Source organism: Camelina sativa, chromosome 7 (assembly GCF_000633955.1).
Source record: "Camelina sativa cultivar DH55 chromosome 7, Cs, whole genome shotgun sequence".
Lineage (NCBI taxonomy): Eukaryota > Viridiplantae > Streptophyta > Magnoliopsida > Brassicales > Brassicaceae > Camelina > Camelina sativa.
Window position 1 is genome coordinate 28,909,304 of NC_025691.1, and position 12,588 is coordinate 28,921,891.

At 36.3% G+C, this 12,588-nt stretch overlaps 2 protein-coding genes and 1 non-coding gene across 3 annotated transcripts; all 3 read right to left on the reverse strand.

The window, feature by feature from the left end:
* Positions 1,250-6,148, reverse strand: LOC104703135 (glycine dehydrogenase (decarboxylating) 2, mitochondrial-like). The gene is made up of 15 exons (XM_010419085.2): positions 4,851-6,148; positions 4,442-4,687; positions 4,289-4,366; positions 4,081-4,181; positions 3,792-3,987; positions 3,593-3,718; positions 3,324-3,509; positions 3,115-3,228; positions 2,877-3,029; positions 2,591-2,779; positions 2,408-2,485; positions 2,195-2,320; positions 2,003-2,101; positions 1,798-1,915; positions 1,250-1,600 (listed from the first exon to the last, which is right to left on the reverse strand). Exons 1-15 carry the CDS (start codon positions 6,072-6,074, stop codon positions 1,509-1,511), a joined length of 3,126 nt encoding a protein of 1,041 aa, XP_010417387.1. The 5' UTR covers positions 6,075-6,148; the 3' UTR covers positions 1,250-1,508.
* Positions 7,001-7,081, reverse strand: TRNAL-AAG. The gene has a single exon. It is a non-coding gene; the product is annotated as a tRNA-Leu (tRNA).
* LOC104703136 (probable beta-1,3-galactosyltransferase 12) lies at positions 7,234-9,758 on the reverse strand. The gene is made up of 7 exons (XM_010419086.2): positions 9,146-9,758; positions 8,511-8,663; positions 8,329-8,411; positions 8,144-8,243; positions 7,944-8,057; positions 7,722-7,864; positions 7,234-7,644 (listed from the first exon to the last, which is right to left on the reverse strand). Exons 1-7 carry the CDS (start codon positions 9,586-9,588, stop codon positions 7,550-7,552), a joined length of 1,131 nt encoding a protein of 376 aa, XP_010417388.1. The 5' UTR covers positions 9,589-9,758; the 3' UTR covers positions 7,234-7,549.

Sequence of the window (12,588 nt, forward strand, 5' to 3'; positions counted from 1 at the left end):
ATAGATATGACAATCACAAGGAGGACTACCTAATTTTTCTCCATAAGAACTCCTCGAGGGTTAGTCACAATATGTTAACATGACTAGATAGAGTCATAGAGAGAGGCTGTTATTGGAGAGGTGATTTTTAAATCCATATGGAATTGTAAATTCTAAAAATCAAAACACATGTATTTTGAAATAACATGTTTTATCCTTGGATTTGAAATCTTCTATTTTACACTTTCAAATCCATTTAAAACATAATATGGATTTTGAAATCCAAAAACAAATCATTAAATGAATAACATGAGATTTTAACAAGTATTTGTAAATCATAGAACCAATAACACATAATTTTGATAAGTATTTTAAAATCAATGATTGAATAACACATAATTTTTATTTGGATTTCCAAATCAGTTAAAATCATATAACCAATAACTCCCTCTAATTATTTTAGATCATATAATGTCCAATCTACTATTTAGTGGAAGGGACAAAGAAGAACAAAAATTACTTTCTAAAAGGGAAGTAAAACTCTGCAACTTGGATCATGAAAAGTAGGAGAAAACAAAGAAAATGTGATAAAGAGCTCTCTTTTGTCTATCACTAATAGAGAGGTTGGAGAAATCATGTCATAATACAACCACGATGGTGATCACATTATCTAAATCAAAGGTTAAAAATTATAAATAAAATAGAAACGTATGTTTAAACTAAACTCTACAAAAAAAAATAGAAAGAAAAGTAACTGCTCCAGAAATTCCTTTCCTTTTATTTGTTTTTTTGTCACTTAGCTTTCCACTTTTTACTCTACATGCAACCAATTACATACTTCATGTCAACATTTGTACATAAAACCTACAATTATGGTTATTTAACCCAAATTTCTAATTATAAACTGCAACAACAAATGACATGGATGAGACATAAGTATTTGGTACCTATTATTCGCCTGTGTCCGACTTGGAAAACCAAATTCTCGTCGTTGTTAAAAAAAAATTATAAATAATATTTTTTTAAAAATTAATCAATATAACTTTCATTATCAGTTTTACTTTTTTTTTATTTTACAATTTCATATATATCTTTATTAGTATATTGGTTTTTAAAAATACATACGATAAATCAATTGTAAATTGAATTTGAAGCTGGTAAAGAATATGAGAAACAATAATAACTAAATTGTAAGTAGCATACAATTTAGTAATTTACAATTAAGCATATATAAACACTGCAATAGAAAGAATTCATACTAATGAGCATATTCTTAAAGTAGCCTAAGAATTTATTTTCCAAAGAAATCATGTCATAAATATAACCGCGATGGTGATCACGTCGGCTAGGTTATTTGTAATAAGAACGTGGAACCAAAAAGAAAGTGAAAATGAAGGATTACTTAAGACTAACGTATGTACACAGTACATTGTACATGAAGTGAAAGTGAAAATGATGATGAGGCTGGGAAGAGAAGTAAAAGCCGTAAGTAAAAAATTTGTTTCTGAATCGTTTCATAGTGGCTTCATTTAAGCAGACACTGCAGCTGCAGCCTGTTCTTCGTTTGCCGGTTGGAGAGTGCACACCAGATGACGGTCTCCATACACATTGTCCACACGCCCTGTTTCACAGACATTTTTACATTTTGAAATGACTTATAAATAACCAATTGTATTCAATGGAAATGGACATATACATTAAACGAACGCCCTGTTTCACAGACATTTTCACATTTTGAAATGACTTATCAATAACCAATTGTATTCAATGGAAATGGACACAGACATTAAACGAACGCCACTCGTAATTTTTAAGTACCTGTAGTGGGCCAGAACTTGGAAGAGCGGAGCCATGGAGCGGGGAAGGCTGCGTATTCACGGGAATACGGCTTTTTCCATGTGTCTGCCATCAGCGATGAAAGAGGATGTGGAGCTCCCTGTGTGTGTTTGTTTTTTTTAAAGTTCATTAGTATCAAACAAGAGAGCAAGTCTGAACTGAAATTGCAGTCTCAATTTTTCTTTACCTTGAGAACGTTGTTGTGCGGATCAGCGTTTCCTTTCTCAATCTGTGAAATTTCTTCCCTGATCGAGATGAGAGCATCACAGAACCTATCTAACTCAGCCTGCAACATTATGTACATACAAATTATGAAGCCATATATTAGAGATACTTAGAGCTGAGTGATTGAGAGATTTGCCGTGCAATGCATTATTACCTTGCTTTCGCTTTCGGTTGGCTCGATCATAAGCGTTCCGGGGACAGGAAAAGACATTGTTGGTGCATGGAACCCATAATCCATCAGCCGTTTAGCCACATCCTCTGCTTCTATTCCAGCAGTGTTCTGAAGGCATTGAGCAAGACACTGATTCATCATCTACAACCCCAGACAGAAAGAGAGCATCCACTCAAACGAGTTAAAGAAACATACCTTGAATCCTCTCAAATCAATGATGAATTCGTGAGCGACTGTTCCATTGACACCACGGAAAAGAACTGGGTAGTGGCTCTGAAAAATAAGAAAACATAAGTGAGAATGCACAAGAGAGGGAGAGAGAGAGAGAGAGAGAAGAAGTCACTTTTTTAAAAGAGTTGCAAGAACAGGAGAAGGTACCTCCAGACGCTTTGCCATGTAGTTAGCGTTCAGAATTGCAATCTTAGAGGCGTCAGTGAGTCCCCCAGACCCCATCATGGCAATGTAAGAATACGAGATTGGCAAGATAAGCGCAGACCCCCATGGTGCTGCAGCAATGGTTCCCAGCGGTGATGTATGCTCAGGTTCAGGGATACCACCAGTAGGTATCTGTAGCAGAGTAAATAGAGTGAGAACAAGAAAGCAGATAATCGAATAAATGAGAAAGATAGATTAGCGGTTAAAACAGACGAGAAGAAACACTAACCACAGGGTGAGAAGGTAGGAATGGAGCCAAATGTTGTTTCACACCGATAGGGCCCATACCGGGACCACCACCTCCGTGAGGGATACAGAAAGTCTTGTGGAGATTGAGATGGCAAACATCCGCTCCAATAAAGCCAGGGCTAGTTAAACCCACCTGGAAACCCAAAAAACATTCTCAGATTTAACAACTTTTGGAATCTTCCAGTCAACATTTAAACATACCAGCAGAGAAACCATACCTGTGCATTCAGATTAGCACCATCCATATAAACTTGGCCTCCATTTTCATGAATTATATTGCAGATCTCGTCGATACCCTCTTCATAAACTCCATGAGTTGAAGGGTATGTAACCTTGATATTCAAACAGATGTTGCATAATCAGAAAGTGGAATGACCCAAAGATAATAAATTGTTATATCTACAACGTGACAGAAGAAAATACATACCATAAGGGCAGCTAAGTTGTCCTTGTTGGCTTCGGCGGCTTTCCTCAAGTCTTCAATGTTAATGTTTCCCTTAGCATCAGTACCAACGGCAACAATTTTCATTCCGCACATGGCAGCACTAGCAGGGTTTGTCCCGTGTGCAGAAGCAGGTATAATGCATACATTTCTGTGATGATCTCCTCTTGACTGTATCATTCATTCATCCATTCAGCAAATTTGATAGTGTAAGTTCATATTTTGGAAACAGGGAAACAGGAGTCAGATTTTACCATATGATATGCACGGATAACCATAAGCCCGGCATACTCGCCAGCAGCACCGGCATTAGGTTGTAGTGAGAAAGAGTCGAACCCAGTGATCGTACACAAGAGCTCACCCAAGTTAGTAAACATTTCCTACAAGCACTCAAAACAAAAATCAGTTCATGTTTCAAATTTACAGACAGAAAAGTCAAATATGTGGCCTCACCTGATAACCTTGTGCTTGTTCAACAGGAGCAAAAGGGTGCATGTTGGTGAAACTTGGCCATGAGACTGGCATCATTTCGGTAGTGGCGTTCAATTTCATTGTACAAGATCCAAGTGGAATCATGCTGTGGCACAATGATAGATCTTTAGACTGTAACTTGTGGATGTACCGAAGCAACTCATGCTCCGTGTGGTACCTAATCAGATGTAAGAAAAAAAAGGAAATGAATGTGAGGTACTTTAAGGCAATAAAGGATCCAAGATTCAGAGAAGGTAATATATATATATACATGTTGAAGATTGGGTGGGTAAGATATGGGCTCTCTCTTGTTATGCTAGAAGGAATAGCATTGTTAAACTCCGGTGCAAGAGACTCAGCCGTAAATTGAACCTTGTACATTGAAGAGTTGGAGAAAACAGTATTTCAAGCAAACAGGAAAAAAAAAAAAAAAAAATGACCAAGTGAAAGGAATGGGTATTAGTCAAAAGTAAACTCACGGGCTTGCCGGAAGCAAAAACTTCAAAAAGTTTATCGACATCATCCAAGGTAGTTGTTTCATCAAAAGCAACAGTAATCTTCAACGACAAGAAAACAAAAACCATCAATGTTAATAATCATTTCTAGATATTCAAAGAGAAACAAATACTCACAGTGTTGGAGTCCACAAGACGCAAATTGATCTCTTTTTTGGCTGCTGCATCAAAAATTGCAGGTGCATTTGAACACGTAATTTTGACAGTGTCAAAGAAGGGAAGATCTTGGACTTGTACAGTTCCCAGTTTCTTCAATCCTAAGGCAAATACGCCAGCAAGACCATGAACACGTTGTGCCATAGATTTTAAGCCTTCTGGTCCATGGTAAACAGCATACATGGCAGTCATGTTTGCAAGTAACGCCTACAAGGTAAAAGAGGTGAAAATATTAAGGAAATTACAAGGTAGAAAAAGTCCAATCTATAAAAAGTTAGTAACCGGACTAGAAGACGATTATTCAAAGCAGTATACGATGCTGCTATATATATACCAATCAAATCATGTAGAGTGTGAATCCATTATATACCTGAGCAGTACAGATGTTGCTGGTAGCTTTGTCCCTACGGATATGTTGTTCCCTAGTCTGCATAGCCATACGCAAAGCTTGCTTTCCGGAAGAATCAACACTAACACCAATAATCCTCCCAGGCATCATCCTCTTATACTCTTGTGAAGTAGCCAAGAAAGCAGCGTGAGGACCACCGTAACCCATCGGAACACCAAACCTCTGAGCGGATCCAACCACGATATCCACACCAAACTCCCCAGGCGGTTTGAACATTGTCAAAGCCAACAAATCCGTAGCCATCACAACCTTAACACCATTAGCATGAGCATTCTTAACAAACTCACCATAATCCAACACTTCACCTTCAGTCCCAGGGTACTGAACCAGCACACCACACACATCCCCTGAGCTGTAATCAACATCCTTAAGATCCCAAGTCACAACTTTCAAATCAAACCCGTCCGCTCTAGTCTTGCAAACATCAATCGTCTGAGGATGACAGTTACTAGCAATCAGAAACTTCTTCTTCTTCCCTTTCGAAATATTGTTACACATAGCCATCGCTTCCGCAGCCGCGGTACCTTCGTCGAGCAACGAAGCGTTGGACATTGGTAGACCAGTGAGATCAGTGATAACCGTCTGGAAATTAAGCAAAGATTCAAGTCTTCCTTGAGAAATCTCAGCTTGGTAAGGAGTATACTGAGTGTACCAACCAGGATTCTCCATTATGTTACGCAAGATCACAGTAGGAACATGAGTGTTGTAGTATCCCATACCAATGAACGATTTGAATACTCTGTTCTTCGAAGCTAATTCACTCATATGCTTAACCATCTGACTCTCTGTTAACCCTTCGTCGAACTTACCTGAAAACTTCATCGAATCTAACCGAATCGATTTCGGAACTGTCGAGTCGATCAACTTGCTGAGATCATCGAATCCGCAGTACTTGGCCATCTGTGTTTGTTCCTCCGGTGTAGCGGAGTTGTGACGCCGTGGGAAAGTGTCGCTTGGCTTTAACGCATCGACGGAGATCGGTCGTGTTTGGTGCTGGTTCCTCCCGGTCCCGGATACAGAGCCGCCAACGACGGAGACGGTATTATCAAGACGGCGATGGAGAAAGGAGGAGACATACCTTGAGGGAGTAACCGTCGTCGACGGGTTGTTGTTACGGTGACGTTTCGTCTCGTTGACGAGACGTTTCACGATCCCTCTATAAGCAAGTCTCCTTGCACGCTCCATAACCAAAAAAAAAAACAAAAAGATGCAAATCTGAATTCGAGTAGAGAGACACACACTGAGGGCAATGGTAGTGATTGATAATAGTGTATATTTATATAATACTATAGTTTCGAGGTTGGTGATTAATTTGTTTAATGATTATATAATGTTACTATTTATTAAATAGATTTCTGGGAAAATAATAAAAATAAAAATAAAAACATGACAATTTATATGGTTTTGAGATCTATATAATAAGGGGTTGGTGACAACCACTAAATAAGCAACTATATAGAAAAGAACAAATTTCTTTGAATAGATTCCACGTATGTTTTGCATCGAAGCAATATCTTTGAACATATTTGTTCATTATCACTTTTCAGAAAAAAAAAAAAAAAAAAAAAAAATTGNATTTTGATGATTTAAAATAAATTTTGAGTACATCACAATCTTGAAATTTTGTAAATTGTTGGTATAGTAGTATTAAGGTCAGGTTTTTAAATCGTTACAACAGTCAGAATGATCGGTACAGTACATTTATTGCCACTATCGTAGTCATAGTACATTAGTATAGCTCTCCATACTTCATGCTGTACTGAAATATCAATCCTACTCAACCGATGTTTCTTTTATAACTTACTCAACCGATGTTGTTTGGTCATTTTGGTTAAGGGTCGATTTATTGTAGGATTATCAGGTTGGTTCGGTTCAGACGGTTATCTATTTAAAAAAAAAAATCAAATATCGTAAAGTTATGCTAAGATTTCCCATCAACCTAGTAATACGTATCACATAGTTAGCGTTTCACAGTTTGATCATCATTATATTTCTTCTTCCTCAAATTCTATTTCTGGTTTTGTATGAGTTTTCGAAATTTTGTTTTTACATATCTCTGCCCTTTGCAAAAAAAGTCAGCTACAAAAAACATAGTAGTAAAAAGGTCGGAATGTTGACAGTGGGATTTGAACCCACGCCCTTTCGGACCAGAACCTTAATCTGGCGCCTTAGACCAACTCGGCCATATCAACATTTTTGAAATCAAATCATGTGAAGCAATACATAAACTCAAAATAATGTTATTATATTTTCACTCCTTTTATGTGATATCTCTCCTGGACAAAGCAATAACAGGTGGAGTGGACCAGTACAGTACTATGATTATGATCTGGAACAAATTAAATAATAGGTTGAATGAGATCTCTTTTACAAATCAAACCAGATTCACTTGTATCATCATCATCACCCAGCGCCAATACTGGGCACATAAATCTAATTTTACAAAAAAAGGGATATTGAGGTATCTGTCTATAATATATAGTTTCGGTATATATATGTGGTACATCTAGCAACAACTATAGAATCAGATCACGTAAGAACTATGAAGTCATCTTTTCCCCTATACAGCTCCAATGATGTCGGAACTCTAGTGCTTGTGAGATCATATATTCTGTAGAACTGTCTCAAGAAGTGTCAAGTAGCGCAACTCTTGAAACAAACTACTGATCGACGTCATCGGAAGGCAATGTCGGACTCTTGGAGCACATATCTGTCTTATGAAGCTCCTTTAACCGACTCTCCGGGTTACAAAGCCCTAAAAGATTTGAGAAGAAAAAGGTTGACGAACTGATTCTTGTAACCGCTATTATGTAGAAACCATATTTATGTTACCTGAACATTTGGGAATGTCCCAAACTGCTATGGATTTTGAGGAACAATGAGGATCACATAAAGCTCGATTGTCCTCGTGATGTACATCCATTGCAAGCATCCAAGATCCGATGGTTACATCTTCATTATTAAACATCCTCAGGCTGAAATGAAAACACCGATAACTTAATGAGATTTGAATATCAGAATCTGCAAGTAGGGCAAATCAAAAGCATTTCAAACCTGCCATTACGAGCTGCTGCAAGTGAAGCCACTATCTCGGCTGAAAGAATGTAAATCGGTCCGTAAGCATGTAAGAAGTATTCATTCCCAATCAAATGGCCCTGTTTCTCGTACCTGAAAAATTATACATCTGTCACCAAAAATGATAAGCTCTGCAAAGAATTAGAGTCACGGATGTTGAGCAAGCTATCTAATAGTACCATTTTAGTTTAGGGTCAGTTATAACAGGTCCTTTCTTCATGCAGCCAATGTATGTCTGTGAATGAAGTCTTTCCTTGGCAAGAAGCGTCGCAAGTCGATCTGAACAAAAGCCAAAAAAAAAGGATTTGAATACTATTGTTGATGCAGAAGATAACACAGAACGGAGTATTCCCTCTCAATATACCTGGTCTCAAATAAATGTCATCGTCCGCTTTGACATAATAATCAGCTTCAAAGAGTTTAAAAGCTGCTTTAAAGTAAGCCAACCTAGAAGGAGGAGACATGAATCAGTCATTGATAAGAATGCAAGACAACCAAGAAGTACATAAAAAAAAGCAGATGAGTGCCCAAAAACAGGTTTTTTACGTTTTATAGGGAAGTCGTACATATTCTTCCTCAACATCAAGAAGCACAAAATCTCTGTACTCTTTTATTTCCTTCTCAAGGTCAGCCATCTTCTTTGCATCCTTTGACCGTCCAATGACGAATCTAAAAGCTAATCCAGTCGCTTGTTCCAACCTGAGTTCCAGTCAACAACAACAACAACAACACATTAATAAAAAGATGGCCTTGCTGAAACTCTAAACCAGTAAATCCGGGTGAACATACACTTTTCCAAGTAACTAACAAAAACATCAAAACTATCTTATCTGACTGCATTTTTCCACATGACATCAAAGTTAATACTTAAAAGGTGAGAAAATCCCATCATGCTATACTAACACAGTATAACATCTAAAGTTAATGACATCAGAGTCATAAACACAACATTATGACATCAAAATTCAAAAGGTGAAGACTTTGTAGGTGACAAAATCTAATCATGCCATGTTTTACTAGGAACAAGATCAAGAGAATAGAAGAGTTTCTCCAACAATTGCGGATACTTACTTAAATTTAGAACCCAATGAATCTCACTGATTGAAGTAACCAGCATAGCATTTCAGATTTTGAAAGCAATGTATATTATTTTAAGACACAAGATAAGAGAGTTTAGATACCTTAGAAGAGCATCAGGATCAGAAGGGAACCAAGTACTTCTCAAAGAAGCTCTGCGATCACCAGAATCAAAACCAGTCTGGATCCCAACAAACCCTAAAAGCTTTCGTCTTTCAACAACAACACCACCATTACCACCATCTCCTCCAAGCTTTCTTGAAGCAGACACAACCCGGGAAGTGTCCTTAGATCCGCCGCATCGATAAACAGAATTAGGACCTCCTAGTCTTTCTCCGGCGGAGGAGATTGCGAAGATAGTTCCGGCGACTCCGATGAAAAAAGAGACAAGGGAGAAGAGTATGATAGCTAGATGAATACGAGACGAAGCATAAGAAGAAGAAGAAGAATTTGGCTTATGGGTCTTCGAAGAAGGTTTACTATAGTACGAAGGAGACGCCGGAGAGTTGGAAGATGCGGTGGAGAAGCGGTGGGAGAAGAGTGGCATTATCGTAATTCTGAGGTTTGTCTAAGGGTAAGTTTGGGTTTTGTGATGGTTTGGTCACTCTGGATTCTGAAGGTTTTTGTTTTTTCTTTAGATCTGTCTATTTGCTTTAGTGACGGTGGTGGTGTGTGAAACTGTGGCGAATCTAATTATTTTCTTCTTTTTTGAGATTCTCCTATTACACGAAATCTATTAGTTATCATGTAACAATAATAAGTACTTTTTATTTTTTTGGTTTATTACATAACAAAAGAAAGAGAAGCAATGAATGCATTCACATGACAATTTATGAGATTCAATTGCCCCGAAACGTTATAGAAGTACTACAAAATTAAATTTGAGTATGTAACGCAAATAAGATCAACCAACACCTAAAATCCGAATAATCAATAAATATCTAACCAATGATGCGAGGCAAAGAGAAAAGTCTCACTTGCAAGATGAAGAGATACCGTAGGTTGCAATAACGTTTAAGAAACACACTTTTTAAATGTGATTCGTCATTTTTTTTATGTGACAAAACTGAAAACACCATGGCTTTTTCTAGTATTTTTGTGTTCGGCTACGGTGGAAGTTGGTGAAGTTAGGTGGGTTTTGTTGTTTCTCGAGAAACCGGTTTGTCAGAGTGGCTAGCTTTCTGTGGGATATTTGTGGCGGGTTCGGTGGCTAAGTTCGAGCCTCCCAAACTAATATGCTAAAGTGTCTTACAAGGAAATATATTCACTTTTTTTTTTGTGAAGAAAAATTTGGTATTCAAAACTCACATGCAGTTTTTCGATAGAAAATGATTTTTAGGAAATATTATAAACGCCACTATAAGTCATTTAAAATGAAAATCGATAATAAACTTTTCCACTCGGTTTTGGATAGATAAGTAGTTCATATGAAAAGACTAAAAATTGAAATAATCCGAAAATATAGTACTTGGAGTTTAGAGGTGAGAATAGAAGTGGATTGGAGATGTCATAGTTGTAATAACTTCTATGAGAAGAGAGTGTCTGTTTTGGTAAGTTAGAAATTTATAGTTGAAGATTATATCGGAGCATATACATGCAGTTCTAGTCCTTGGATGGATGTAGGTGGTGACGTAGTATTGTGTTGTGGAAGCACTCTCCAAAGAGATAATATAAATGGTTTTCAGCCGCAAAGTACCCGAGAACAATTTTGTATCCAAAGGGAGCCGCCTTGTTATTTGTTTTCTTGCACGGAGTTCTCTAGTTTGATTTATAACTTGGCTCGTAATCAAAGATAATCTTTCCACATGAGTGAGATCAAGCAAATGGTAATATATGTACAGCCATATCTATTTTGTAGAGAAGCTGACGAGTGGAGAGACTCTTCTTCCCTTGTCCTTAGTCCTTACACACCTATACGATCTGGTTGGACAAAGTGGGAGATCTTCTTAGCGTTGACGCTGATTCTGACTAGGACATCACATTCCACCACCTTTCAACTCGCCAGTTGACAAGTTTGACTTCATCTTGCTTCGATTAGACAAGCCACGATTTACAATGTATGGCGCAAGCGTAATGTAAGATACCATTAACAGTTTCTTCTTCTGCCAAGCCTCCTTTACAAAATAACTTAAACTTCGGTTTGGAATTGGATGATCTCACTTAGATAGTAAGGATTCCCTATGCTCCAACCACTTCTTCAAAGATGGTTTTGAGTTAGAATATTTCACTAAGTATTTTTTTTTTCTTTTCGGTTTTTTCCCTTTTACATAATGTACATAAATTCACTTTGATGATTAACTAATATTTGACTAAAAACACACCAAAACTTAAGACTAGAAAACTACACTTACCTAATCGTAGAGGTTTTTTTCATCTATATATATAACTTATTACTATTAAATATTTTCTAGATTTGTTTCTTACTATTCTTTAAACAATTAAAAACTGAAAAGTTATTGTATCCCTTAAGTTAAATTATCATAAATAAACATGTTGATATGTTAATTTTTGGATATAAGTTTATGTTTAATTGGATCAAAGCCAAAATTTCACAAACCTGATAAATTGGTGAAAAAATGATATTGGGTATGGTCAACACATATTTAAGGGTTAAAATGATAATAACAGATGGAGCAAGCACACAAAACGGAAACAATGTAGAAAAGCAGATGAAGCTACGAATTGGATGGAACATAGCGGTTATATCAGTTGAATGTCAAATAGTAGCCACTAGTAAAATTGTTTTGTATAGTTACTAAATATTTTGTAACTATTACGTGATTGCTTTTCGTAGCAAAAACATATTTGTTACAGTTTTGTGATAAATTAAATTAATAACTATTTTGTCATCACTTATTTCTCCTTCATAGCTAATTGTCGCAAAGTGTTACAATTTAGATACTAATTAATCTATCGTGAATTGCTACTAATTATTACAAGTATATGTTACTATTTGTTACAAATTGCATTAGAAATATGAGTAACATCTATTTCAAAAAGCCAAAAAATTTCGTCGCTAATTTACTCACAACAAGGTACAAATTATTTGTCATAAACTTATTACAAATTGCTACAACTTTTTGTATCCATTACGAAATTTATATGTAGGGCCAAAACAAATTATCTGAAAATATCCTTGAAAATCAAATTGCAAAACGAAAGTACAAAAGTTCCAATTAATGTTAAACCTTAGCTTTAAACATTCAAAATAGATAGAGTTTTGAACTAGCAGACTAATTTTTCTTTTAAAGTATTTCGATAGCTAAAATGATGAAAAGATGAAACTTACAAACCTAAACATAAAATCAAATACTTTGAATTTCCATAATATATTAGCAATAGTTTTTTGAATGCTGGCATGTATTTTCGTCGGTATTATCTACTTCATTATGCTTAATAATGTCTTCATCATCTTAAGTTTGTGTCTATGTAAAATCTTCAACAAAATTTGCGTTTATAAAATTTGAAACTCTTATAAACATGCATAGACCCATTTTTGCAATAATTATATTTTTAGATATCCATCTTATATATCGAGAAATCAGTT

Coding starts and splice junctions, on each gene's coding strand:
- LOC104703136 (XM_010419086.2), bottom strand. CDS start 9,588: ATGCCACTCTTCTCCCACCGCTTCTCCACCGCATCTTCCAACTCTCCG. Junction 8,244..8,328: donor TGACATTTATTTGAGACCAG/GTATATTGAGAG, acceptor GCTTTTGTTCAG/ATCGACTTGCGACGCTTCTT. Junction 7,645..7,721: donor GGACATTCCCAAATGTTCAG/GTAACATAAATA, acceptor CAAATCTTTTAG/GGCTTTGTAACCCGGAGAGT.
- LOC104703135 (XM_010419085.2), bottom strand. CDS start 6,074: ATGGAGCGTGCAAGGAGACTTGCTTATAGAGGGATCGTGAAACGTCTC. Junction 3,229..3,323: donor ACAACTTAGCTGCCCTTATG/GTATGTATTTTC, acceptor TTGAATATCAAG/GTTACATACCCTTCAACTCA. Junction 3,030..3,114: donor GTGCTAATCTGAATGCACAG/GTATGGTTTCTC, acceptor TTGGGTTTCCAG/GTGGGTTTAACTAGCCCTGG.